The sequence below is a fragment of the Scyliorhinus canicula genome, chromosome 4 (assembly GCF_902713615.1).
Source record: "Scyliorhinus canicula chromosome 4, sScyCan1.1, whole genome shotgun sequence".
Classification (NCBI taxonomy): domain Eukaryota; kingdom Metazoa; phylum Chordata; class Chondrichthyes; order Carcharhiniformes; family Scyliorhinidae; genus Scyliorhinus; species Scyliorhinus canicula.
The window spans coordinates 67,877,281-67,903,376 of NC_052149.1; the positions used below are offsets into that span (position 1 = coordinate 67,877,281).

The 26,096-nt window shown below is 49.9% G+C and overlaps 1 protein-coding gene across 1 annotated transcript in view; it reads left to right on the top strand.

Moving 5' to 3' along the window:
* Positions 1 to 26,096, top strand: part of negr1 (neuronal growth regulator 1) — a 747,391-nt gene that overhangs the window by 526,713 nt on the left and 194,582 nt on the right. Inside the window, exon 4 of the mRNA XM_038794392.1 lies at positions 20,153 to 20,287. Coding sequence (XP_038650320.1) covers positions 20,153 to 20,287 — 135 coding nt within the window. The remainder of the gene's footprint in view (positions 1 to 20,152; positions 20,288 to 26,096) is intronic.

Genomic DNA, 26,096 nt, shown 5'->3' on the forward strand with positions numbered 1-26,096 from the left:
CCCAAGCACTGTTCAGGGAGTGGTAGTAGCTCCATGGAATAAGAACCTACTCTCCTCTCTCAGGATGACAGCATTTGTGCTCCCACCCCTGTCACTCCACCTGTATCCTTGCTGTTGCCTGACAGCCAGCAAGCCCGGACTGCTGCCATCCATTCTGATGTGGATCAGACTGAAACCACCCTGAAGGGCCCAGAGCGTCTTGACTATGTCCTGCAAGGATATCTGCAGTGGCTCCTCGTGAGATAGAAAGCATTCTTCCAGCAGCCATGCTGAAGCCACTGTTACTTATTGATCTTGTCCAAGAGGACTCTCTAATCATCCATAACAATGGGGTTGAGGTGTGGGGACACAGTGATTTTTTTCACGATAACCCGAGTCCAATGAGATGCTCACAGTCTGTTCAGAGTGACAATCACTGCCATCTCCCCTTCGTCCTGCTCTTCATCCCCTTTCTCCACATCCTTGGCATTGAAACCCTGGTGGCAAGAGCTGCACCTTTCTGATTGCTGTTAATTGTATAGATTTGGAATATTTATTTGTATTCAGATGATGGGCATTAACTGGAAATCCACATGCTGAAGAGGGGCAACAGCCCCAATGCTCCTACATATAGGAGGGTGTTATGGGCCAGGGGTTTAGAAATCACCAAGGTATATCATGGAGTTCACCTGACCCACAACTGTTTATAGATTTTGGTTTTAAGGAGCATAAGGGCCTACCTTTCAGGTGTTATTCAACAGAGGCCTTAAGCACTTTTAATCAAAAACAAAATTTATTCTACGAATTCAGTTTAGATTTCTATAAACACACATAGTAAGCATTTTTATCAACTACAAACATAAATACCTCATACAGCTACAGTTCTCTCTTTATATAACCCATAATAACTTAACTTTTAACTGTTTCAATTTGATAACATCCAATAAACCAAAAAAAAACTTTTACCAAAACAGTAGTTTGAATTCTTTCCAGAAAACAGTTGTCACTTTTAAATTATCAAGTGATCTGGACAGCTTTTAACATGAGGAGAAACCTTCTTTGTCTGAATCCAGCTTCCAAAAGTGTAAACCGAAAGTAAAAACTCAGAGCCACAGCCAGCTCCCAGCTCAAAAAGAAAGTAAAACCCAGAGCCACAGCCCAGCTCCACCCACACAATGATTTCACTGAAACCATGTGATAATACAGAGCATTTCTTAAAGAGACACTCCCATGACAAGGGGAGGCCATTAATAGGTCCAGACCAACCCAACAATGTGCCCCTCTTTCTATGTTCAGGGCCGGCTGTCCTTGGAGAAGAGGTACGCCTGTGTCCACAGGCGCATTAGAGGCCTCTCATGATCAATGGGCACCTCAGGGGCTGGGTTGCTTCATTGACTCCCACAATCACATTTTAATTTGACGTTTTGCAATTTTCTTTCATGCTTTGCCTTGTTTTGTTGCAGTTCACTTTTAAGGGGCTGTCCCTTTTCATTTGCTGATTTGACCTTTTGTTAATTTGTCCCTTTTAATTGTTCATTTATTTTTCTCAGAACACTATATATAGGAGCAGATTTAAACTGTGGTTCCATCATTTGGAGGTGCATGTTTGTAATCTGTATCTCAGTGAATAAAAGCCGACAAGTTTTGTAAAGATGAGGCTCCAGTTCTATCTTCATTGCCTAGCTTTCTGGAATCGAACAATGACCAGTTTGTAGAGGGCTCAGCTAATCACTATGAATAGGTGGCAAGCTCTGCTAAGTACCGTAGGGTTGCCCCGAGATGTCCATGCCATGGAACCATTGTTTCAGGATGCCGATGGTCTGTATTTTTTAAAATTCATTTATGGGATGTGGCCATTGCTGGTTAGGCCAGCGTTTATTTCCCATACCTAGTTGCCCTTCAGAAGGTGGTGGTGCATTGCCTTCTTGAATCTCTGCAGTCCATGAGCTGTAGGTACACCCGCTGTGCTGTTAGGAAGGGAGTTCCAGGAATTTGACTAGGGATGGTCAGTGACTTGGAGGGGAACCTCCAGTGGTGGGGTTCCCAGGTATCTGCTGCCCTTGTCCTTCTAGATGGTAGTGGTCATGGGTTTGGAAGGTGGTGTCTAAGGACCTTGGTGAGTTACTACAGTGCATTCTGCAGATGGTACACATGGCTGCCACTGTTCGTCGGTGGTGGAGGGTTTGAATGTTTGTGGAATGAGGAGCAATCAAGTGGGCTGCTTCGACCTGGATGGCGTTGAGCTTCTTGAGGTTGTACCAGCTGAGAATTCTGAATTCTCCCTCAGTGTACCCGAACAGGTGCCGGAATGTGGCGATGAGGTGCTTTTCACAGTAACTTCAATGCAGTGTTAATGTAAGCCTACTTGTGACAATAAAGATTATTTTTGTTATTGTTGTTGGAGCTGCACTCATCCAGGCAAATGGAGAGTATCCCATTACACTCCTGACTTGTGGACAGGCTTTGGGGGGTCAGGAGGTGAGTTACTCACCATATGATTCCTAGCCTTTGACCTGCCCTGGTAGCCACAGTATTAATGTGGCTAATCCAGTTCAGTTTATGATCAATGGTAAGCCCCAGGATGTTGATTGTGGGGGATTCAGCGATGGTAATGCCATTGAATGTCAAGGGGACGTGGTTAGATTCTCTCTTGTAGGATATGATCATTGCTGGGCACTTGCGTGGCGTGAATGTAACTTGCCACTTGTCAGCCCAAGCCTGGATATTGTCCAGGTCTTGCTGCATTTGGACACGGATTGCTTTATTATCTGAGGAGTCACGAATGGTGCTAAACATTGTGCAGTCATACGCAAACATCGCCGCTTCTGACCTTATGATGGAAGGGAGGTCATTGATGAAGCAGCTGAAGGTGGTTGGGCCTAGGACACTACCGTGAGGAAGTCCTTAAATGATGTCCTGGAGTTGATACGATTGACTTCCAACCACCACAACCATCTTCCTTTGTGCCAGATATAACTTCAACCAGGGGAGAGTTTCCCCCCTGATTCCCATTGACACCAGTTTAGCTAGGGCTCCGTGATGCCATACTCGGTCAAATGCTGCCTTGATGTCAAGGGCAGTCACTCTCACCTCACCTCTGGTATTCAGCTCTTTTGTCCATGTTTAAACCAAGAATGTAATGAGGTCAGGAGCTGAGTGACCCTGGCGGAACCCAAACTGTAGTTGCAGCATGTCTCTCATTGTAGGAGAACTTTCTACATGGGGTCAGATGGGGGTCATTAAGCATGTGTACAGTGGGTAGCCCTTTTCTCCCTGATTTAATGCAGTGGCTCAAAGAAGGAGGGAGCCACTGACCATCACACCCACCCCCATCCTCCCTTCCGAAACAAAATGCATTTGGATACCGGTAGGATCACATGAATGACCAGCTATTTGCCAACAAGCTCAGAAAAGTCCATGCCCAGGTATCATTTACATTATTATGTTATTTGCTCAGCAAACCAACTACCAGCAGGGAAGCTTGTCTTACTAATCATAACCTTTTGTTTTCGTAGTCTGAAAATGAGGAGAAATCTACTGATCAATGGCTTAGAATTCCAGTAAAACACATGGAGCAGGATTCTCTTTTGTCCGACGCCAAAATCGGGCAAGGTGATTGGATGGGAAATATGTTCTGATGCCAAAATCACAGTTCTGACGCCAAATCTCAATTCTCCGGACCTCAGGGACGCACGTACAGGAAACATCTGGGGCGGGATTCTCTGATCCTGGGACTAAGTGTTGATGCCGTCGTAAACGCCGGAGCGTTTTACGACGGCGTCATCTGGCCCCTAGAATCACGATCATGCGCCGCACAGGGAGCCAGCAAGGCACTGGAGAGACTTACGCTGCTCCAGCTGCCAATACGGGCATCAGCACGGGCGCCACTTATTGTAAACCACTATTGTATTGTACTGGTGTACTGTTACATGCCTGGGCTTGTCCCTACTGGCTCCACCTGTGGCTCCTCCCCTTGGGCTCATGTATAAAGGTGGCCAACCTCCAGCCCTGCCCTCATTCTGGGACCGGCTGCCAGCAGGTGTCTTTAAGCTGATTAAAGGCAGAGTTTTTCTCACGATTCCTCGTCTGTCGTCAATTGATGGTACATCAATTTAATCAGCTTAAAATTTTCAGATGGATCCTTCGCTAAAACCTGATCGCCTGGAGCTGGACCCCCAAGCAGCCGATGGCACTATTATGTTTGAACACTGGCTACACTGCTTCGAATCGTACATCGAGTCCTCCGCGATCGCTGTCGCCGAGACCCACAAACTGCGAATCCTCAACCTTCGGGTGAGCCCGAAAGTATTCCTTGTCATCAGGGACGCTGACTCATACGAGGATGCGATAGCGCTGTTGAAAGGACAGTATGTTAAGGGAGTCAACAAAGTGTATTCTAGGCATCCCTTTGCCACGAGGCAACAACGCCACCGGAGAATCGCAAGCCGAATTTCTGTGCACATTGTGGGTACTCGGCCGGAACTGCAGTTGTAAGGCGGTATCGGCTGCTGAGCACAGAGTTGCTGATCCGGGACTCCTATGTCGCAGGCATAAAATTGAATTACATCCGCCAGCGCTTACTAGAAGGGGGTACACTTGACCTCCAAGAAACAGTACGGATTTCAGACTCATTAGAAGTGGCCTTCCGCAACTTGGATGCCTACACCTCCGGCCACGCGGCACCCTCGTGGACGTCTTGGGCACCGCCATTACCCGACCCGGGGACGCCGCAAGCCTGTGCCACCCAGCAACCTGCCAATCATGGAGGCCCAAAATGCTACTTCTGTGGCCTAGGTAAGCATCCCAAGCAACGCTGCCCAACGAGGAGCGCGATCTGCAACGGGTGTGGTAAGAAGGGCCACTTCTCTAAAGTCTGCCAGGCCCAACCTGTTTGTCAGCCCAGCAGCGCTGGGTGTAACTTGTGGGGGCCGCCTTCTTCAACATCACCCGCCACGTGGGGCCCGCCATCTTTGATCCGCCCCGCCGTCTCCCAGAACCCCTGCTCATCCGATTGGCCCGCCCACCTCCCGAAGATTGCCTCCATCACCCTCGACCAGTCTCGACCTTATCACCTCACCAAATCCATGATGGCAGTCCGGATCAACAGTCACGAGACGACCTGCCTGTTCGACTCCGGGAGCACAGAGAGTTTTATTTACCCAGATACGATACGGCGTTGCTCCCTCCCAAGTTTGCCAGTGACCCAGAAAATCTCCCTTGCTTCCGAATCTCATTCCGTGGAAGTCTGTGGGTACTGTGTTGCAACCCTTACAGTACGGGCATTGAGTTCAAAGGGTTCAAACTCTATGTCCTCCCACAACTCTGCGCTGCCATGTTACTGGGGCTCGATTTCCAGTGCCACCTCAAATGTCTTACCCTGGAGTTCGTTGGACCCCTGCCGCTCCCCTCACCGTATGTAGCCTCTCGACCCTTAAAGTCGCCCCACTCCCGCTCTTCGCCAAACTCACCCCGGACTGTAAGCTCGACACCACTAGGAGCAGATGATACAGTGCTCGGGACAAGGCCGTTATCAGATTGGAGGTCCAGCGACTCCTGCGGGAAGGGAGTATAGAGGCAGTACTAGCCCCTCGAGAGCCCAAGTGGAGGTCGTCAAAATTGGGGAGAAGCACCGGATGGTCATCGACTACAATCACACCATCAACCGGTACACGCAGCTCGATGCGTACCCCCTCCCCCGTATATCTGACATGGTCAATCAGATTCCTCATTACCGGGACCACCATTCTCCACCATCGACTTGAAGTCCGCGTACCACCAGTTCCCCATCCGCCCGGAGGAGCGCCAATACCACCGCCTTCGAGGCAGATGGCCGCCTCTACCACTTCCTTCGGCATCACAAATGGGGTCTCGGTCTTCCAAAGGGAGATGGACCGAATGGTTGACCGGTACGGGCTGCAGGCCCCGTTCCCGCATCTGACGCCAAATCGTGATTCTTCGGACGTCTGGGACGCACGGACAGGAAACATCTGGGGCGGGATTCTCTGATCCTGGGGCTAAGTGTAAACGCCGGAGCATTTTACAATGGCGTCATCTGGCCCCTAGGATCAGCGATCCTGTACCGAACAGGGGGCCAGCATGGCACTGGAGAGCCTCACGCTGCTTCAGCATGGGCGCCGCGGGTTCGCGCGTGCGCGTGGGTTGCCGTCTCTGCGTCGGCCCCGATGCAACATGGCAGAAAGCTACAGGGGCCCGGCGCAGAGGAACATAGACCCCCACCAGGATAAGCCCACCCGCCGATCGGTAGGCCCTGATTGCGAACCAGGCCACCGTGGAGGCCCCCCCAGGGTCGGAACCTCCCCCAACCGGCCGCCCTCCGCAGCATAAACGGTGAGGTCCCGCCAGGTAGGACCACACAAGAACGATGCCGGTGGGACTCAGCCCATCGCACGGGGAGACCACGTTGAGCGGCCCCCGACTGGCGCCGCGCCAATGGCGCCGATTCTCCAGTTGCCAGAGAATCGGCGGTCCGGCGTAGGAGCAGCATCGCATGATTCGCGACCTGCGCGGTGTCGGAGAATCCCACCCCGATTTTCTCCAGGACCTCCTCAATTCTCCGCCTTTCATGGGCTGAATTCCCAATGGCGAGGTTCAATTATGCTTTTAAAAATTGTGAAACCGACGTGGTGGCTGTTGAGGGAGAGAGAGAGAGGAGAGGAGGTAGGACACCGTGAGGAGCAACTGTGGGCTGGCAGGCCAGACACTTGCCAGGCTGGCTATGGTGGGGCGACCCTGCCCCACCCCTGGACACCCCCCCCCCCCCCCAACCACCCAGCCGCCACCTGCCGGTAGCTCACCCAGGGCAACACCCACAGTAGGCCCCATTGGGGCCAAGGTGCATACCCCAGGCGGGGGCAGTGCCAGCCAACAGAACCCCTGACATCAGTGACGAGTGCCAGGGCCTGAAGCCCCCAAGGTGCCACCCACTGAAGGGGTCAGGGGTGTGTGGGGGGGGTCACGCAGGGTGGAGCTCGCAGTGGAAACCAGGGCCACCATGTAGCCGGTGGACCTGGCTGGCAACGAGGGTACACATCATGCTAACATTTCAGCCATTTCACCCCCTGCGGACAATGTATATAAGAGTTCAACAAGCGATGGTATCGTTCCTGCGAGTCCTGGGAATGCCCTGTGGCTGGATGAGCTGGTGCTGCTCGAGGAGGACGAGGAGGCTGCAGCAGCGGAGCAGGCAGCAGTGGAGCGGGAAGCAGAGAGGCGGGTGGCACCTGCCCAGGTTGGAGGGCCGGCTGCCGAAAAGACCGTGGTGGAGGTGCCAAGGAGGGACTGCATGCAGCCTTGTGTGTACCGGCAGCACCTGTCATTTGAGGACGTGCCGGACCGGGCATGCGGTCGAAGACTCTGCCTGAGTAGAGAGACTGCGCGACATATCTGCCAGATGATGGAGCGCCTGGCACTACGGGTGCAAAGAGGAAGACGCCCCCCCAGTGGCCGTCAGGCTGTTGGTCGCAGGCGCCGAATGGGGACCTGTCGGTGATCTCACAGACCTCAGTGCACAGCTGTATCCGCGCAGTCATGGAGGCCCTATATGACTGGCCAGGGGCACGGGCACCGCATCCCAACCCACCACACCCTCACTACCCCCCCCTTCCCCCACTCTGGAGGCCCGCTCTGATCTCGACCAGGGTCTGCACGTTCGCGGCATAGGGAGTGGCCCATCACAATCTGGGACAGCGCCACATCATGCTGCGACTGTGCTATCACCTTCTGCGTTTGTGTCACATCAGCCAGTGAATGCACCATCTTCCACTGAGGCTGGGCCATCTCCCTGTCTGTCTGTGCACCATTGGCCAGGGCCTGGGAAATGCTGCCGATGTTCCCAACCATGTCCCGCTGTGACTGGGCCACGCTCCGGAGTGCCGCTGTGATTTTCAGGTGGCTCTGGGACATAGTCGCCTGTGAGGTGGCAATCCTGTCCAGGGCCTTGGCCACTGCCTGCAAAGAATGCCCCAGGCCTTGGACATGTTGATCCAGAGCCGAAACCATCGTCCCCAATGCGTCCACCACACATGCGGTGGTGGCCTGGGTGGCACACATTGTCGGCACAACCTCCTGCTCCTGCACACGGTTGGACTCCTCCAACTACACCTGCAGGTACTGGATGCTCGCTGACAACCCCTCATGTAGTCCCTCGCTCTGCAACTGCATCTCCACTATGGATGGAACTGTTTATTCCAGAAGTTCGAAACCCATCTGGACGGCAGTTAGTCCCTGGGATCGGCCTGCCCTCTGACTGTCAGCCCCCTTGGGTACTCCTACCCACACCTGTTGCACCAGATCGACTGTGTGGTGTGCGTAAGATAGTGTCCCAGGAGCCTCTTCACTAAAATGCGCAACCGAGCTGAGTGTCTCTGGGATGGTGGTGGGTGTTGGAGACAGCTGAGACGAAAAATCACTGTCATCTTCCGACCCGGTCTCCGGAGTCTCAGGTGGAGGGCTGGTGTCTGAGCTGCTCTTAGAGTCACTGCTTGGCTCATTGGGGGTGGGGGTCCTGGCTGTGGCATTGGCTGGGGGTAAGGGACATCAGATGGACCCATGCCATCACCAGCAGGTCCTGCAGGACACCAGATTAGACCTCGGGCCAGGGTGGAGTGGGGGTCAGCATGTGGGTGGGGGTTGGTGGTTTGGGGGTCAGGAGGGCTGGTACATGTGTCACAGGGAACCGCAACTAAGCAGTGTCTCACTTCCACACCTTGGCGACCTCCCGTTCCTCTGGGCCGCCGACCACATTCAGTGCCCTCTGCTCGGACACGGTGAGGGGCTGCAGGTCCGGTGGTCACCCTCCTATCTTCTCCCGCTCCCAACAGTTGTGTGTGGCCTTGTTCCGGAGGAGGGGTAACAGAAAATGACACTGTTAGACAGTCTGATGCATGCCGCCTCAGGTGTGGATAGGTGGTGGCTTCAGTCCCAGGGCACCCAGCCATGGTGACCGGTATGGGTACCGGCATGTGGTGCAGGGTGGGGGTTCGGCTGCCCTCCTGGTGGGGGGCAGGGTAGGATTATGGGTGTGTGGGACATGGGGAACTGCCAGGGGCACAGTGTTGCCTACTCCCCCTGGCCGCCCTGAGGAGATCACAGTTTTTTCCGGACGGTGTTGCCCATGGCGCTCACAGCCTCTGCCACCTGCGCCTAGGCCCAGCAAATGGCAGCAGGTGGCAACCTCCTTCCTGGGCCGGGGTACAAGGTAATCCGCTACTCATCCACTGAGACCAAGAGGGTCTCTAGCTCTGCATCGGTAAACCTTGCTCTCCTCGCTGCCATCTTGTTGGTTGGGATGATGTGTGTACATGCAGATGCAGCTTGTCAGCCTTTAATTGTCAACCGCGAAACCAGTGAACACGGCACCATTTCTCATTAGAATCGATTGTGTTCCACATGGCACCAGTGCTAGCCCCTTAGCAGTAGCGGAATCGGTCCAGGTGTGGCGGCAGTTTTTCTGTCGTGGAAGTCCACAAATTCTGCGTTGGTGTCAACACTCAATCTCAGAAGTGGAGAATCCCATGGGACTTTAGAAATTGAAAGATTCATTAGCAAGAAGAAAACTTAAGCATTGAAGATTAAAGTTTCACAAACATCCCCCCAAATAAACCCACTTGGTCCGAACACACCAGTGAACAGCACTCGGTAATACTCGCCTACACCTTTTTAACTTTCAAAATCCAGTAATAGTACCCAAGGTCAAACTGCTGTCACTTTTGTAGAGGTATTACCCCCCCCCCCCCCCCCCCCCCCCCACATCTATCCTTATATGTCCTTTTCTCCTATCTTTGCTGATTCTATTGTCTTCAGCACTCCTTTAAACTCAACTTATCCAAAATATAAAAATCTTTCATGTTTTCCTATGGCTTCTCCCTTGGCCAAATAAAATTTAATAACCTCCCCTTGTTTACTTAGGAAACCTTTGTAAGTTGTTAAAATACCTTTGGATGGATTCTCCGTTCCGCCGCGCCAAATTTCTGGTTCAGCACGCCGGCGGGATGCTCCGTTTTACCGGCTGGTCAAAGAGGTTTCCTATTGTGAGGCAGCCCCACACCATCGGGAAACTCCCGGGCTGCCAGCAAAACGGAGCATCCTGACGGCGGAGAATCCAGCCCCTTATTCACCATTGAAATTTAACAGCTGAAAAGCCTATCTACCCCTGAATGCAAGTTTCTAAACCCTACCTCATATAAATACACTTCACTTTGGCCTTTTATTCCAAATGCATGCACGTTTACCCCTTTTATCTCCCAAGTCTCCAAGACACGTTGTTTCTAGTAACCTTTCCCCAGTTTAGTAAAATCATTTACATGCATACCTACAATTCTTACCCCCATATTCGTTCTAAATGTGAATCTAGTTGGAAGTGTGATGACTTGCATGGAATTTTCCAAACATCTGTGTGAAACATTGGGTAAAAAACATCACCAACCTTTAGCCAGCCTCCATCCCCAACTTCATAGATCTGCAAGGATTCTATTATTCTGTGGAACAGTACATTTCATGAAAATGGTTACAGGTACAGATACTAAAAGTGGTGCAGCGATGGCTGACACTTAGAGTGGACACTAAGATTTTCGCTGGAGTGGGGTTCCCTGAGCCTCCATTGTTAACTGGTCAATAGACCCACAGTGGCACTGGAAAAATGGTGCAAACGCTTTCATGCCATTTCTCTTGGGTTTCCAAAGGTCATCTGCACAAATTACAGTAAATGAACAGGATAAACCCATAGAAATTAGTGACACGAGTAAAAGAGCAAATAAACTGCAAAAGTAATTAATAAATGACACTTTGAAGTCTATCGCTTATTATACTGTAACTTCAAAACATTTCATTTATAGATATTTCTGCTAATCTACTTATATCTGTATTAAAAATCTTCCAATTGCAAGCTTTCCGTGCCACCTTTTCCAAAATTATAATTTCCGCATTTATAATAGAACAGTCTTGATGAATTTATTATGCTATAAATATACCTTACCCTTAGTGGAGATGCTGCACTGGTGGGAGTGTTTTCATTATAAATGTGGACAAAGGAATTTATAATGAAACTGTAAGAGTAAGGACAAACTGTATGACTTTAAAATGAGTAATTTCATTTGTTTGTCCTCATGTAATTATTCTCTGGCCTCGGGCGAAATTCTCCGACCCCACGCAGGGTCAGAGAATCACCCGGGGCTGCAAACATCCCGCCCCCGCCGTGGCAGAAATTCTCCGCCACCCGGGAATTGGTGGGGGCGGGAATCACGCCACGTCGAGCCGCGAGCCCCCTGCGGCGATTCTCCGGCCCGCGATGGGCCGAAGTCCCACCGCTGGGAGGCCTCTCCCGCCGCCGAGGTTTGAACCACCTCTGGTGGCGGCGGGATCAGCGGCGCGAGCAGGCCCCCAGGGTCCTGGGGGGGGCGGGGCGATCGGACCCCGAGGGGTGCCCCCACAGTGGCCAGGCCCGCGATCGGGGCCCACCGATTGGCGGGCGCGCCAGTGCCATGGGGGCACTCTTTCTCTTCCGCCGCCGCCACGGCCTACACCATGGCCGAGGCGGAAGAGAATACCCCAGCGCGCATGTGCCGGAGCTGATGTCAGCGGCAGTTGCCGCTGACATCACCACCGCCGCATGCGCGAACCGGCGAAGGCCTTTCGGCCAGCCCGGGTGGCGGGCGTCAAAGGTCGTTGTGCCGGTTTTGGCGCCAGTGGGCGTGGTGCCAACCGCTCCGGCGCGGGCCTAGCCCCCAAAGGTGCGGGGAATTCCGCACCTTTGGGGAGGCCCGACGCCGGTGTGGTTGGCGCCACTCCGCTACGCCGGGACCTCCCGCCCCGCCGGGTAGGGGAGAATCCCGCCCCTCATCTGAAAAAAAAAGCTTTGCTTGTTCCTGACACGCCATGTACAATATTGTGGGAGGCTAACTATTAAGATATTAAAATCATTAATTGTTTTTGGTTGTTGTGTCTTTGACAATGCATCATGTTGTAGCAATGTTTGTTATTCACTCCAACAAGAGTTGTCCTCTGGCGAGATGCCCAGATCTGCCTGGCATTTTCTTTCTCTCCCTGCAACCTAGATTTGGTGAAAGCATGTGGTAAAAATGAACTATTACTACAATTTTCATGTGCTCTCTAGGTAATGTTTGCCTGTAAACAATATATCTAAAAAACCCCACAGATTTCAACAAAATTTGGTGTAGTGATAGGGTATGGCCGAAGGAAGAATTGATTAGGTTTTGACAAAGATGCTGATCCTGAAATATTTTAAAGGATCTGGTAACATTGGGAGATTGTCAAGTTGTCTTTTTTCTTAGAATGTTGTAGGTTGAATTGTTTAGAATGTTGTTAGTTGTTTCAGAATATTGTGGATTGTCTCAGCTGCGGTGGACTTTATCTCAGGTGTCAAAATGTGAGCAGTTTTCAGAGCAGGCTGTTGGATGTGGATTGTCCTGAAGCCTCCTCTGCACCTACAGAACATCAACCAGGAAGGAAAAAGCCTCAAGGAAGAACTACATAATTATAATAACATTGAGTAAACACAGCGTGGCAGAGGTACCGAGTACCTCCTTCACTTGTGTTATATGCTTTCTACATGCAAATTCTTTGTCTATTGGTAAAGATTTCTCTGACAAAAAAACTCATTATCTATCATTTTGCCACCTTGCTCAGATTCTAACCAATCACTGGAGACCTTGAGCAGCATGCAAATGCTTTGTTTTCTTGACCTACATCTTAGACCCTACCCACCTACTTCCCTTTACCGCCCTCTTCACAACACCCCCTGCCCACCCAATTTTCTCAACACCGAAGTATTGTTTCCTTCACCCTACTCACAACCTGTCTCCCGATTACCACTTTGGCTATAGTGAAAGGCTTCAGCCATAGCAATTGAGAGACTGCTGGTCAATACACTATGTTTCACAGATTAATGCTAATTTCTTGAAAGGCATTTCACCTGTCCGGTACTTCACTCATCTTCAGCTGCACTTCCCTTTTGCCAGCCTTTATCACAGCTTTGGAGAAGCTTATGCAGATCCATCATGCACTTTTTCTGAGGATTAGGAGCAGAGGACAGACAATCACAAACTGCTTCAGCAGCATGAGCATCACCAACATCTTGAGCATAAGTTGTTTTCTCCTCAGCCATATGTCCCTCAATGGATAATGGGATGGACATCGAGATTCAGCTGAAAGACCCCCAATACCGATCTGTAGGCTGAAGATTAGTCTTGAAATCTGTGAGCACCAATGCGTTAGGAGGCTCAGACTTACGAGGCAGATTTCTGCTGACTCCGAAAGTCTCCTGGAACAAGATCTCCTTCCCAGGGACCAGATGCATTTCCATTGGCTCCGAAAATGCCTGTCACTGTAAGGCCTTCCCAACCTATGTCTCTGCCTCTTGCCAAATTTTGCACTCGCTTCTCCTGCAAGGAGAGAAAGTGGAGAGGTGTAAGTATTCTTAATGCATTATAGGAAGAGGCGAGAAGGACACCATTTGTGAAGAGTAACTGAGGCATGGATATGAGAGGCCAATAGGCTGAGGGTGAGTGTTGGCTACTAAGATGGGGCTGAGAGGTGCCTGCAGAGAGAGGAATAAGTGAAATTGCAAGGTGTGTTTAACCGAGTATTGCTGTGCAGGAGAATGCTTGCAAAGTCAGGCTTTGGGGTTTGGTAATCGAAAGGATTATGCCACTCACATATCATACCCTCTTGAATCCTGTTGGTGCACTGTCTTCAGATTGGAGGGAGCACATTTCTGCTGACTTCCTCTGTTACCTCCATCCACACTTGCTTGGTTAGAGAGGTTGTCCTCTTTCTCCCATCCTTGAGATCGTCCACCTCACTGCAGCACCTTAGATCCTGCAGGAGAAGCTCCAAGCCAGGGAGCATGCTTCCCCAGTCTCTCCTCCTTTCATATGATTGCTGCAATCACAAACGTACAATTGCTGATGGCTATTGTAATCCATGTTAAGGCCCCTTTCATTAAAAATCTGGAATTTGTACAGTAAGGAAAATTTGTAATTTCTTTAAAAGGTCTGTGGAATCTGTTAGTGTTTTTTTTAGAATGTTTGGAAAAGACTTTGAAGAGTTTGCATCAAATTTAAAGGGATCATTTGCAATTTGTTTGAACAATAAAAATACCAGTCCATGTTAGGTGGATTGGCCATGCTAAATTGCCCGTAGTGTCCTAAAAAGTAAGGTTAAGGGGGGGGTTGTTGGGTTACGGGTATAGGGTGGATACGTGGGTTTGAATAGGGTGATCATGGCTCGGCACAACATCGAGGGCCGGAGGGCCTGTCTGTGCTGTACTGTTCTATGTTCTATGTTCTATGTGATCTGGTGATCCTTGACCTGGAAGTAGCACCGAAAGGAAGGAAGGAATTTAAGAAAGAAACTGTATGACTGCCAACACAAAGAGCTGCAGACATGAAGCAGAGGTACAAGTGGAGGAGCTGGAGGGTAAAGGCAAACAGCACACAAATCAATCTCAGGAAGAGGTTTGGTTTTTTTTTGTTCAGAAGGAAAGGAGACACAAGCTCTTGGAGGTACTGTTGGTTAAAAATATCAACAACCTGGAAATCTGTGTCAACAGCTCAGAGATGTTAACGTGCTGGGTGTTTTCCCAGAAGTGGCCTCACCTTGAACTCTTAATATTGGTTGGTTGAAAAGGAAGTCTGAAAAGCTACACCATTGAGACTATTGTTACCTGAGGCAGAGAAAAGTGAGTCTTGCTGATGATAATCGTACGTATGAAACACAATGGTGAAAACTGCTGTCGGATAAGATTCCTGACCTTTCCCATTTGAAGAAGGAAGAGTATATTGTGGAACTGTGTCACTATATTATGCCACAAGAGGCTGGTTTAGCACAGGGCTAAATCGCTGGCTTTGAAAGCAGGCCAGCAGCACGGTTCAATTCCCGGACCAGCCCCCCGAACAGGCGCCGGAATGTGGCGACCAGGGACTTTTCACAGTAACTTCATTTGAAGCCTACTTGTGACAGTAAGCGATTTTCATTTCATTCATTCATACTGAAGGGAAAAGCTTGTCGTTGGCTAAGACATTTCTTTGTTGTATCGACCATTTAAGGTGAAATATACCTTTTTAATTGAAGTGTGTTTTGCCTGTTAATTTGTCTTTCATTTTCATTGGCTGTGATTCCTGTAAAAATTCCAAAAGTGAAATTTTGTTGGTAATTTCTTCATTTGGGTATCATTTGGTAAATGTGGTTATTTTGGTTTAGGCTGAGATTGAAACACTACATTCGACACTGTTGAAGAACGTAATTTAAGGTCGCAAAAACATGCAACAGAAACATAGTTCACCTGGTCTTACAGTTTATATACATATATCCAATATTTGTTTTGTTCTGAAATTATTAATGAGCTTCATTATAGATAACAAAGTTGTAAGCATAAGATTTTCAGTGTGTTAAGCTCCTGCAATTGAACACTGCAATTGTGCAGGGAAGAAAACCATGGGCGGAATTCTCCCACCCACGCCGGGTGGGAGAATCGCCGGGGCGCCGCGCGAGTCCCGCCACGCCACCCTGGCACCCGCACGAGATTTTCCCACCCCACCCCAAACCAGCATGGTGGGAATCATGGCTGGCCGCTCAGAGAATCGGCGCTTGCCGTTTTCAAAAGGCGAGCGACGATTCTCTGGCCCGGATGAACCGAGCGGCCGCCCCAACACAACAGGTTCCCGCCGGCTCCGTCCACACCTGGTCGCTGCCGGCAGGAACTGCGCGGGGAACGCTGGGGGGGGGGTGCGGCCTGGGGAGGGGGGTTCCTGCACCGGGGGGGACCTCCGATGGGGTCTGGTCCGCGATCGGGGCCTACCGATCGGCTGGGCGACCTCTCTAAAGGAGGACCTCCTTTCCTCCGCCGCCCCGCAAGATCCATCCGCCATCTTCTTGCGGGGCAGCTTCGGGGAGGACGGCAGACGCGCATGCTCGGGTTGGCGCCTGCCAACACGCATATGCGCGGGTGACTTCATTTACACGACGCTGGCCGCGTCATTTACGCGGCGCCACTTTTTACACTGTGCCAAGGCCCAGCGGGCGTAAAATACGCGACACGCTCCTAGCCCATCGGGGGCGGGAGAATAGGGGGCTGGGAGTGGGCTCGGACGCCGGAGTGAAACACTCCGGTTTTCACTCTGGCGTCGAGACTTTGTCTCCATTTCAGAGAATCACGCCCCATGTCTGTAATATGGCACTAATTGTATGGTCAGTTTAGTGGATAGATTCAAGAAGCTGAGGCTTGTCTCCTTGGAGAAGAGAAGGTTAAGATAAAATGTGACAGATTTTCAGATTCAGGAGGGGTCTGGACAGAGTCGTTAGGGAGAAATTGTTCCCATTGGCAGATAGATCAAAAACCATTAAATCAAAAAACAATTTAATGTGAGTGGCAAAAGAAGCAAAGTTGGCATAAGGAAAATCTTTTTTTATTGATTTTTCTGGCTGGGATCTGGAATGCTGTGCCTAGGAGTGTGGCGGAGGCAGATTCAACTGTGCCTTTCAAAAGGGAATTATATAACTGTCTAAGGACAAAATGATTTACAAGATTATGGGGGAAAGGCAGGAATTAGAACTAGCTAAGTTCTCTTGCAGAGTGCTGGCATCAACAGAATGGACCGAATTACCTCTTTCTGTGCTGTAACTATTCTATGGGCTGAATGACACTGCGGGTGGCCTTAAGTATCTGGGAATAGAACTTCTACCTCTCAGAGGAAGGAGGTCCCGCCCTCAAAAGCTGCTGGCCAATTACATTGGGCGGAAGCGCCTGCAGTTCCAGCAGTGCCAGAAGAGAGCAGTGGGTGGTGCTGGAATTGCAAGGAGGTCCATGAAGATGGACATGGGACAGGGTATTTCCGAGATTTCTTTGGCAGCAAGTTGGGGGGGGGGATACTGGATGGGCAGGCAGGTTTTGTTGGCCAGGCGGTATTTACGATCTTGGGGTGGTGCTCCTCAATACACACAGGGCACCACCCAAAGGATGTTCCCCCTTCCTTCCCACCATTTCAAGCCTTCTTACTCTTACCTGCCTTCCACTGTCCAGCATATTACGCCAGTGCAGGTAGATTGAGGCCCTTAATTGGCACTTAACTGGGCAGGTAAGGGTCACAATAAACTTAAGAACAAATGGTCGCGCTAATGGACAGCCTTACGCACCCCTTTTATTATAAGATCAGTGGTGGGCAGGAAAGTAAGGAGCTACCCACCCAACCTATTATAGGTGTCCCCCACCCCCCTGCAAAAAACACATCTCCAGGGAGCGGGCAAGGGACTGTAAAAAAAACCCTATGATTCTGATTTATTTCTGAGTGCAAATATTTCCAAACTGGGATATAGACAATGCATTTTGTTTCTGCTTGATGGACAATGAAGGTGGAACATACAAATTTACTGAAAAATTACTTCACATTCATATAATTACAATTACCCTAATAAAATCCTGAATTTAAGCACAGAAGGGAGCTGACGGGGTTCCAATGAGGATCAAAGCAAGAGATGGTACCTCACGGATAAGTCCTTCAATGAACTGTGCAAAATTGCTGTTGCCTAAAGTTCAGCATTGATATTTCATTTGAAGGAACAGGAGCAGCTAAGAAAGAAGGTCATTGCACGTGTCACTCTACCTACCCAATGTGACTTCTAAATGAATGTCAGCAAGAACTGCAATCACCTCAACTGAGATTCAGTGGAAGAAATTGAGTATTATTTTACCTTTTCTTTTTAGAATGTAAAATTGTGAATCAAAATCCAGTCCCCCACAGACAATCTTCCCCGAAAACGCAATAACCGTCAAATTGGAAACCAGCATCTTTTTGGTCAGCAGAGTATGAAGAGGAGTTGGGTCCTTTGCATGTGCAAATTTGGTTCTTGCAGTGTTGTAGAACTCTATTGAAATTCTTGCAACTTATAACTAATCGACTCATGCATAGAGTGGCATAACCACCCATCCTACTGAGCACATTTTAACAACTTATTTTCTGTAGAAACTTTACAGAAATACTGTGCGTCTCTGTCAGGCAGGACTGTGTCTCCATCTCTCCTTTGCCTCTCCATCCCAGGACCTGCCTGTGGCTGACTCAGTTGATGGGGCCAACCGGTGAGCAGCATCAGTAAACCCAACTGGCATACTCAGCAAGCCTGCTCAATTTCAATGAGGTCTGATTCTGAATTTCTATCGGGTCCCTGACCAAGAAAGACTAGTGCAAAAAGCAGTGAACGTATACAAGTATTGTTGCATGACTCGCGTTTTTTGGGGTTGCGGTGGAGCTGGGGGTGCAGGAGGCGAGAGAGCCCGGTGTTTTGGCCTTTGCGTCCCTAGTAGCCCGGCGGAGAATCTTGCTACAGTGGAAGGATGCGAGACTCCCAAGCGTGGAGACCTGGATCAATGACATGGCGGGTTTTATTAAGCCGGAGAAGGTCAAATTCGCAAGGGTTCTTTAGGAGGTGGCAGCCTTTCCTTGACTTTCTGGCTCAGCGATAGGGAACTAGGTCAGCAGCAGCAGCAGCAACCCGAGGGGGGGAAAAAGGCGGGGTGGGGGGTGTTGACTATATTTATTTAATTTAATTTATTTTCAAGTTCTCTTGTTGTTTACCGGGTTTGGGGGAGTGGGGGGGGGGGCTCGATATATGCGTTGCCACGGTCTTGGGGGTGTTATGCTTATTATGTTGTTTTATTGTTGTTTGTTACTGTTTGTTGTTATATATTTTGTAAAAAATTTTCAATAAAAATTATTTTAAAAAAAAGTATTGTTGCATGAGCCGAAGAGAATTGTCAACTCCACAGATTTCAGCATCTCTGGTTATTTAGTCTTCCAGTCCATGACATCCCTCATTGACTGTTCATTGATGAAGAGATGAAGCTGTTCTGGCATGGGGGTACCTGCTGAGGCCCTTTTGTAAAGAAAATATCAATGTACATTATTTTGAGATAGCATTTGGAGAAAAACAAAGAGAAAAACATCAATTTACCAGATCTAATGTAAATAAATATAAAATACAAAAAGGAAAGGGGGAAGTTTATCAAACTTTGAAAACTTGTGACACAGTGCAACAATATGCCACTTAACCATGTAATCTCCCAGGTGAGTCAAAAAAAAACACACCAGCCAATTCAACAAAACTCTGGGGATTTTATCATGATGCTCTAAATCACAGATTTTCAATAAGTTAGCCAGATACAGCTAATTGGGAATCAGATGTGGCTAATTGCAATTTTGACGAGTAAATGGAGATTGGATGAGGGAGCCGATAACATGGGTCATTTCAACTAATCAGAATAACTGCCCTAGGCCAGGAGAAGAAATCAATCCGAGCCAATAATAAGCAGCTCTCACAGGAATTTGTTGGCGAGTAGGGGTGGGCCCGAGGTAGCTTGAAGTGTAAGTCAATTTTCTCAACAATCACTCACGGTTTGCAAATGCTGGAAAAAAACAAAGATCAAATGCCAGTATGTAGCATTCTATCAGGAGTTGCCAGATGCAATTGGAGCAGGAACCAGGGATAAGGCATTAGTTATCCTTTCTGTAACTCCAGCTGAGACAAGATAACTCAGCACGGAGGAATGATTGAAACATGGAAATCCATGAATTGTATAGTTAAATTCCATTCATTTATTAGTTACTAAGAGAATGTTCCTTATTAGTATCTTGAGTACTAATTAGGGAACTTAAAGAGATAATTGTACATAATTTCTGATATAATTTCTATTCTATGCACAAGTAAAGTAAACATATCGATATAATGTGTAACATGACAAAGACCACCTGAGAAAAGAAAATCTATGGTGTTGTCAGTGTATTTAGTTGATGTGAGATTAGCTGATGTGTACAAGATTCTAAAAATGGAGTAAATCATGGTTGTTGAAGGGTCAGTGAACTCAATTATAGAAATAGTTGAGAACCTGACAATGTGCAGAAGGTTTAAAAGATATGTACAAGGAACAGTTATATGGAGCATATTTATGCCCACCTTTTCATAGACATATAATCGTGCTTGTTTTTCTATATAAAGTGTCACTTGTCTCTCTACGGTCAGTCAATACAATTCAGCAATAATTTTCAATGATTCTATTAAAGTGCACAAAATAAAGCATCAATTTCACATTATAAGTCATGCAGTCAAATAGATTTTCATCTTTTAACATTGTGTTATTACCTTACAGCGAAAGATTTTGACAGTGAAGGCGAATACCTTGAGATTACTGGCATCACCCGAGACCAAGCTGGAGACTATGAATGTCTCGCGAACAACGACGTGTCTTCTCCAGATACACGAAGGGTCCACATTACAGTTAATTGTAAGTTGCCTTTTAAAGAATGCTGTTCATTTAGAAAGTCAACTGATTCGGATGTTTGTACTGAACAATAAATACTGGCAAGCATCTGAAAAATGAGCAAAAGTTATCAATTGGGTGGAACTTGGAACCAGCACTGACAAAGGATGACATCCAAATCATTAACTAATATTTTTCTTTCAGATGTTGATTGATGTGTTCATTTATCAGTTTCCTTGTATTTTTTTTAGAAAAGCGTTCTCTGCTCTTAATTCAAATTTATAGCGTTTGTGTTTTGCTTTAAAGCACTACTCTGTATTTATGTTTTAATTCCTTGAAGTCCAAATTAGCTTCATGGTACAGATGGACACATACATAAATTGTGTTTGCATTGTGCCATTAACACAGTGAAACAGCCAAAGGCACTTCACAGGAGTGTTATCAAACAACTTTTGACACTGAGCTGCGTGTGATATATTAGGGCACTTGGTCAACGAGGTGGCTTTTCAGGCACATCCTAATGTCAGAAGAGAGCAAGAGCGGTACAAGGAGGAAATTTGAGAGCTTGTATCCCAGGCGGCTGAAAGCGTGTGAAGTGATTAAATTGGAGATGTGCAAGAGGCCAAGATTGCAGGAACACAGACATTTTGGATGGTTATAGGACTGCTGGCAGTTAAAGAAATAAAGTGGAGTAAGAGAATGAGGAATTTGTAAACAAAGGCGAGAATTTTTAAATTGAGCCATTGCTTAACCGGGAACCAATGTAAATGAGCGAGCATTTCGATACTAGATGAATGGGACTGTGAGTAAGGACATGGACAGCAGAGTTTGGCAGAAGACAGTCCATCATTGGCCGGCAGCGGCACTGTGAATGGGGTTTTCCGTCTATGCCACCACGCTCCCCCCCCCCCCCCCCCCCCCCCCCCCGCATCCCCCCGGGTCAGGAAACCCGAAGCAGATGTTTGTCTTCAGCAGGAAAGGAACAGCCAGAAAAATCCCGGCCAGAAAATCTTAAAATCCGAGGGAGGTCATTCAGGATTGAAAAGGAAACACTTTTTCACACAAAGAATCATGGAGGTCTGGAATGCACTGCCCCAAAGGGTCAATTGAAATTTTAAAGACTCTGATCAACAGGGTTTATTTGGTTGTTTAACAAGAGAGATGAATCACAGCAATGAACAGAGTTGAAGTACAAATCAGCAGTGGTCTATCCAAAAAGATGAACAGTTTGAGGGGCTAATTGGCATTCTCCTGTTTCAATGTTTCTGATCACTTCCTCTGACCACATTTCTCACCGTTGCCTCCCCATCCCTCTCTTTCTCTCTCCATTTCCCTCCCCACTCCTCCTTTTCCCTCTTCCTTCTCCCCACACTTCTTTCCTGTTCCCTCTTTCACATTAACTTAAAAAATAGGAGCAGAAGTAGAATATACAGCCCCTTGAGCCCACTGCACTATTCAGTATGATGACTTAACCACAGTTCTGTATAAACTACATTTTCCTCTCCTCTGCAGTCACCATCTACCACCCCTGCCATTCCCCAAATCCCTTGATTCCCTGAGCGATCAAAAATCTGTCCATTCCAGCCTTGGATACTCCAACATTGAATATATTCACAATTCTGATCGGGATAGATCATTTCAAAGATTTACAACACATTGAATGCAGACACTTATCCTCCTCTCAGTTCAAAATAATTGACCCTGTGTCATAGAGTCACAGAGTCATAGATGTTTACAGCATGGAAACAGGCCCTTCGGCCCAGCTTATCCATGTTGCCCAGTTTCTATCACTAAGTTAGTCCCACGTGCCTGAATTTGGCCCATTTCCCTCTATAGATGACACTGTCTGTGTGTCTTCAGACTGATCCAGATTCCAAAGCTGAGAAAAATAGCGGGCGGGATTCTCGGGTGAAGAATTGCATGTCAGTTGAAAATTGAGGCCTGCGCCGGCTGCCAAATGCCATGCTTCAGCACGTCAACAGTGGCATGAATGCGTTCTACGCCACACGTATAGTAAATGCATTGGCATATCGTTAACGGGCCTGTCCTGGTATTCTCCTGGCTCCCGCAATGCTCTGCCAGGAGGAATTACTGACGGATAGGTTCACTTGTGGATTTGAAAATCGGGGAACAGACGCAATGGCTGCTGAGGGTAAGAGTGGAGATAGGACATGTTCCCAGAGGCGCGACCATGAGCTGTCGCTCCTGTCGCTGGCATGGCTGGCTGAAAAGGGGGGGGAGGCATCTGCCAGGGCTGGGGGTAGTAGCAGAGAGAAATTAGGGGATGAGCTGTGACGTTGGGGTGTCCCCTCAGGACCGGGGGGTCCAGGCACAAGCCACCATTGCCGCAGCCTGCAAGGCAGCCATCCTGTTGCACAACCCACTGACCTCACACCCTGGCCTGTATTACGTAGAACAACACCGGCCATATGGGTGCCCTTCCCAACCCCTCTCTCCAGCCCACCTCCACTCGACCAACCCGCCCACAGCAGGGCTCCACCTACTGTCAGGGCATCATGCGGCCCAGCTAAGGGTAACGCCCATGGTTGCCTCGGAGCCTGCCCCAGATGACCAGAAGCCAGCCGATAAGGATAGAGAGCCAGCCGCCCAACAGACCGAGGAGGAGGTGGGAAGGAGGTGCAACATCAGGCCTTGTGTGTACCAGCAGCTCCTTTCCTTTGAGGACCTGCCAGAGCGGGCGTGCCGTTGACGACTCCACTGAGCAGAGAGACCATTTGGCATATTTACCGGATAATGGTGCACCTGAAACCGCGGAGATATGGGGCTGGGCACCCGCTCCCAGTGACGGTCGCCCTGAAACTTTCCGTCACGGAGTCCTTCCAGGCGCTGAGTGGGAAACTGTCAGGGATCTTGCAGGCCTCGGTGCACAGGTGCATCCGCGCCATAACAGAGGCCTTATATGCCCGGTCAGCACAATATATCAGCTTCAATGTGAACCAAGCCCACCAGGATGCCCGGGCAACAAGAATTGCCAGGATGCCCAAGTTCAGTGGGTGAATGGCAGGACGCATGTTCACCTACGAGCGCCGGCGCATGAGGGGGTGGCCTTCACAAACTAAAATAATAATAATCTTTATTTTTGTCTCAAGTACGCTAACATTAACACTGCAATGAAGTTACTACGAAAATCCCCTACTCCATGAACATGAAGCTGGTGTGTGACCATGAGACGCATATCATGCACAGCTGCATCCAATACCCAGGCAATGTGCAAGACGCCTTCATCCTTGCGCATGCGACAGTTCCCGACACCTTTGAGGCGCGCATACCTGGGAAGGGGTTGGTTTTGGGCTACAGGGGTTATCCGCTGGTGACGCCTATCCAGGGGCCAGACCGACTCAGAGACCCACTACAACAAAGCCCAATACATGACCAGGGCTGTGATTGAGCATTGGCATCCTGAAGATGCAATTTCAGGTGCCTGGACCGCTCTGGAGGTGCCCTGCAGTATAGCGCTAGGAGAGTGTCCCATATCGTGGTGACCTGTTGTGACCCCTACAGCATCACACAGCAGAGGGACGACTTTCTGGAGGAGGGGAATGAATGCCAGGCCTTGTCCGATGACGAGGATGTGGGGGACGTTCAGGATAGGAAGGGCATGGACCCGAGCAGGCACAGGACTCCGCGCAATGTGTGCGCCAAGGCCGATGGAGGATGGTGATGACGCATTCTGGGGTGAGCTCTGGTGCTGTACATCATTTGACAACGTCCTACTCCTGCCCATGGTCGCACTCGCCACTGCCCACCTGAGTGATGGTGATTCCTACATGTGAGCTGGCCATTCCATTGCATGGTCCCACTGAATCTGTGGGATGTCAGAGGTGTGGAAAGGGTGCGTGGGTGAAGGTGGAGAAGCTGGGTTGGGTCGGGTACACAGCGGTGAGCGGTGCCTGACTTGGGGGCCTTGACCCGTGCCCACCTCCAATTTCCGCTCATCCCTCCCCCCGCCCCCAGTGCCCCCTCTGCAGCCAGCCCACCAAGCCCATCCCTCACACCCTTCTGACAGAGCACTGAGGCAGGTTGGAACGTTTGTGAACAGATGTTTATTCTGAACAGGTAAACATGTTTCTGCAGGATTGTGGCATAGCCCCTAATACTATCCTGTGTGCTGCACCTGTGCCAACTTAACTGGTGTCTAACTTTCTGGCCCTACAGCCCCTAATGCTACTTCTAGATGAATGCGCAGGTGGTAACATCAGGGGTGGAGGCTGCCTGCTGCAATTCCCGTCCTGTGACCGGGGTCCCTTTTGGGGGCCGTCCTCTGGAGCGACCAGGCCTGGGCGGGCCATACAGCCTCGCAAATGTCCTAAGTGGCATGGTGCCATCCTGTTCTGCCTGCTGCCCTCTCGAGCTGCCAGGAACAGGAGCAGGAGGAGTTTGAGATGCTGTGGTGTTCCAGCACCTCCCCTGCCAGGGCCATTGGCATGGGCCTCATCACCTCCTCCTCCCTCAGCATGCCCGATGGTCCCCAGCTACTCTTTGGGATGGGGGTGTGTTCAGAGCAGGCTTCCGGCAGCACCCATGCCACCTGGAGCTGCCAGTCCTGGAAGCCCATTCCCGTATCGACCAGGGTCTCACTGCTCGCAGCCATGGAGCACAGGGTCTGAGCCACCTCCCTCTGGGACTGTGCCATGTCCCTCTGTGACTGGCTCAGGGCAGCCAGCACCCAGGCAATGCCTTCGACGCCCACAACCATGACCCAATGTGACTGGGCCAAGCTCAGGAGTGCCGCTGCAATGTTCAGGTGGCCTGGTACATAGCTGCCTATGACAGGGCCACATTGTCATGTGCCTTGGCTACCACCCGCACAAATGCCCCAGGCCCTGGACATTCTGACCCATGGCCGATACGTTCGCCCCCAAGACCTGCACTACGGATGCCTCCCGTGCGGTGTTGGCCTGGATGGCACACATAGTCGGCACACCTCCTGCCCCTGCAGGTGGTTGGGCTCCTCCAACTGCACCTGCAAGCGCTGGATGGTTGCTGACACCCCCTCATGTAGTCCCTTGCTCTGCATCTCCAGCATCAATGGGACCGCCCTGTCCAGAAGCCCGAGACCCGTCTGGACGGCAGCTAAACCCTTGTATCATGCTGCCTCCGACTGTCTGGGCCCCCTTGGGGATTTTGCCTCCACCTGATGCACTGCTACACGTGTGTGGTGCGCACCAGATAGTGTCCCAGGAGACTCTTCACTATAATTTTCACAGTAACTTCATTGCAGTGTTAATATAAGCCTACTTGTGACAATAAAGATTATTATTACAATGCCGAGCCAAGGTGAGTGTCTCTGGGTTAGTGGAGGGTGTTGGTGGCAGTGTGACAGGAAGTCGGTGTTGCCCTCGGATTGGTGCTCAGGGGTGTCACGGGCTGGCGATTGGGGGCTCGCCTTACTGTTTGGTGCCACCTCATCCCTCAACAAGTCCTGGGTTGTGGCCGGGGGGAGAGGGATGCCAGAAGGGCCCGTCACCAGGTGATCCTGCAAGACACAAGACATGACGCATGGTTGGATCGTGGGTTGGGGTGGTAGATGGGTGGTGTGGAGGTGGTGGGGTGATGTGGGGGAGGTGGACTGGTGTGGGCGAGGCGGGGTGGTGTGGGGGAGATGGGGTGGTGTGGGGGAGATGGACTGGTGTGGAGGAGATGGACTGGTGTGGGAGAGGAGGGGTGGTATGGGCGAGGCGGGGTGGTGTGGGCGAGGCGGGGTGGTGTGGGGGAGGTGGGGTGGTGTGGGGAAGGTGGGGTGGTGTGGGGGAGATGGACTGGTGTGGGAGAGGAGGGGTGGTATGGGTGAGGCGGGGTGGTGTGGGGGAGA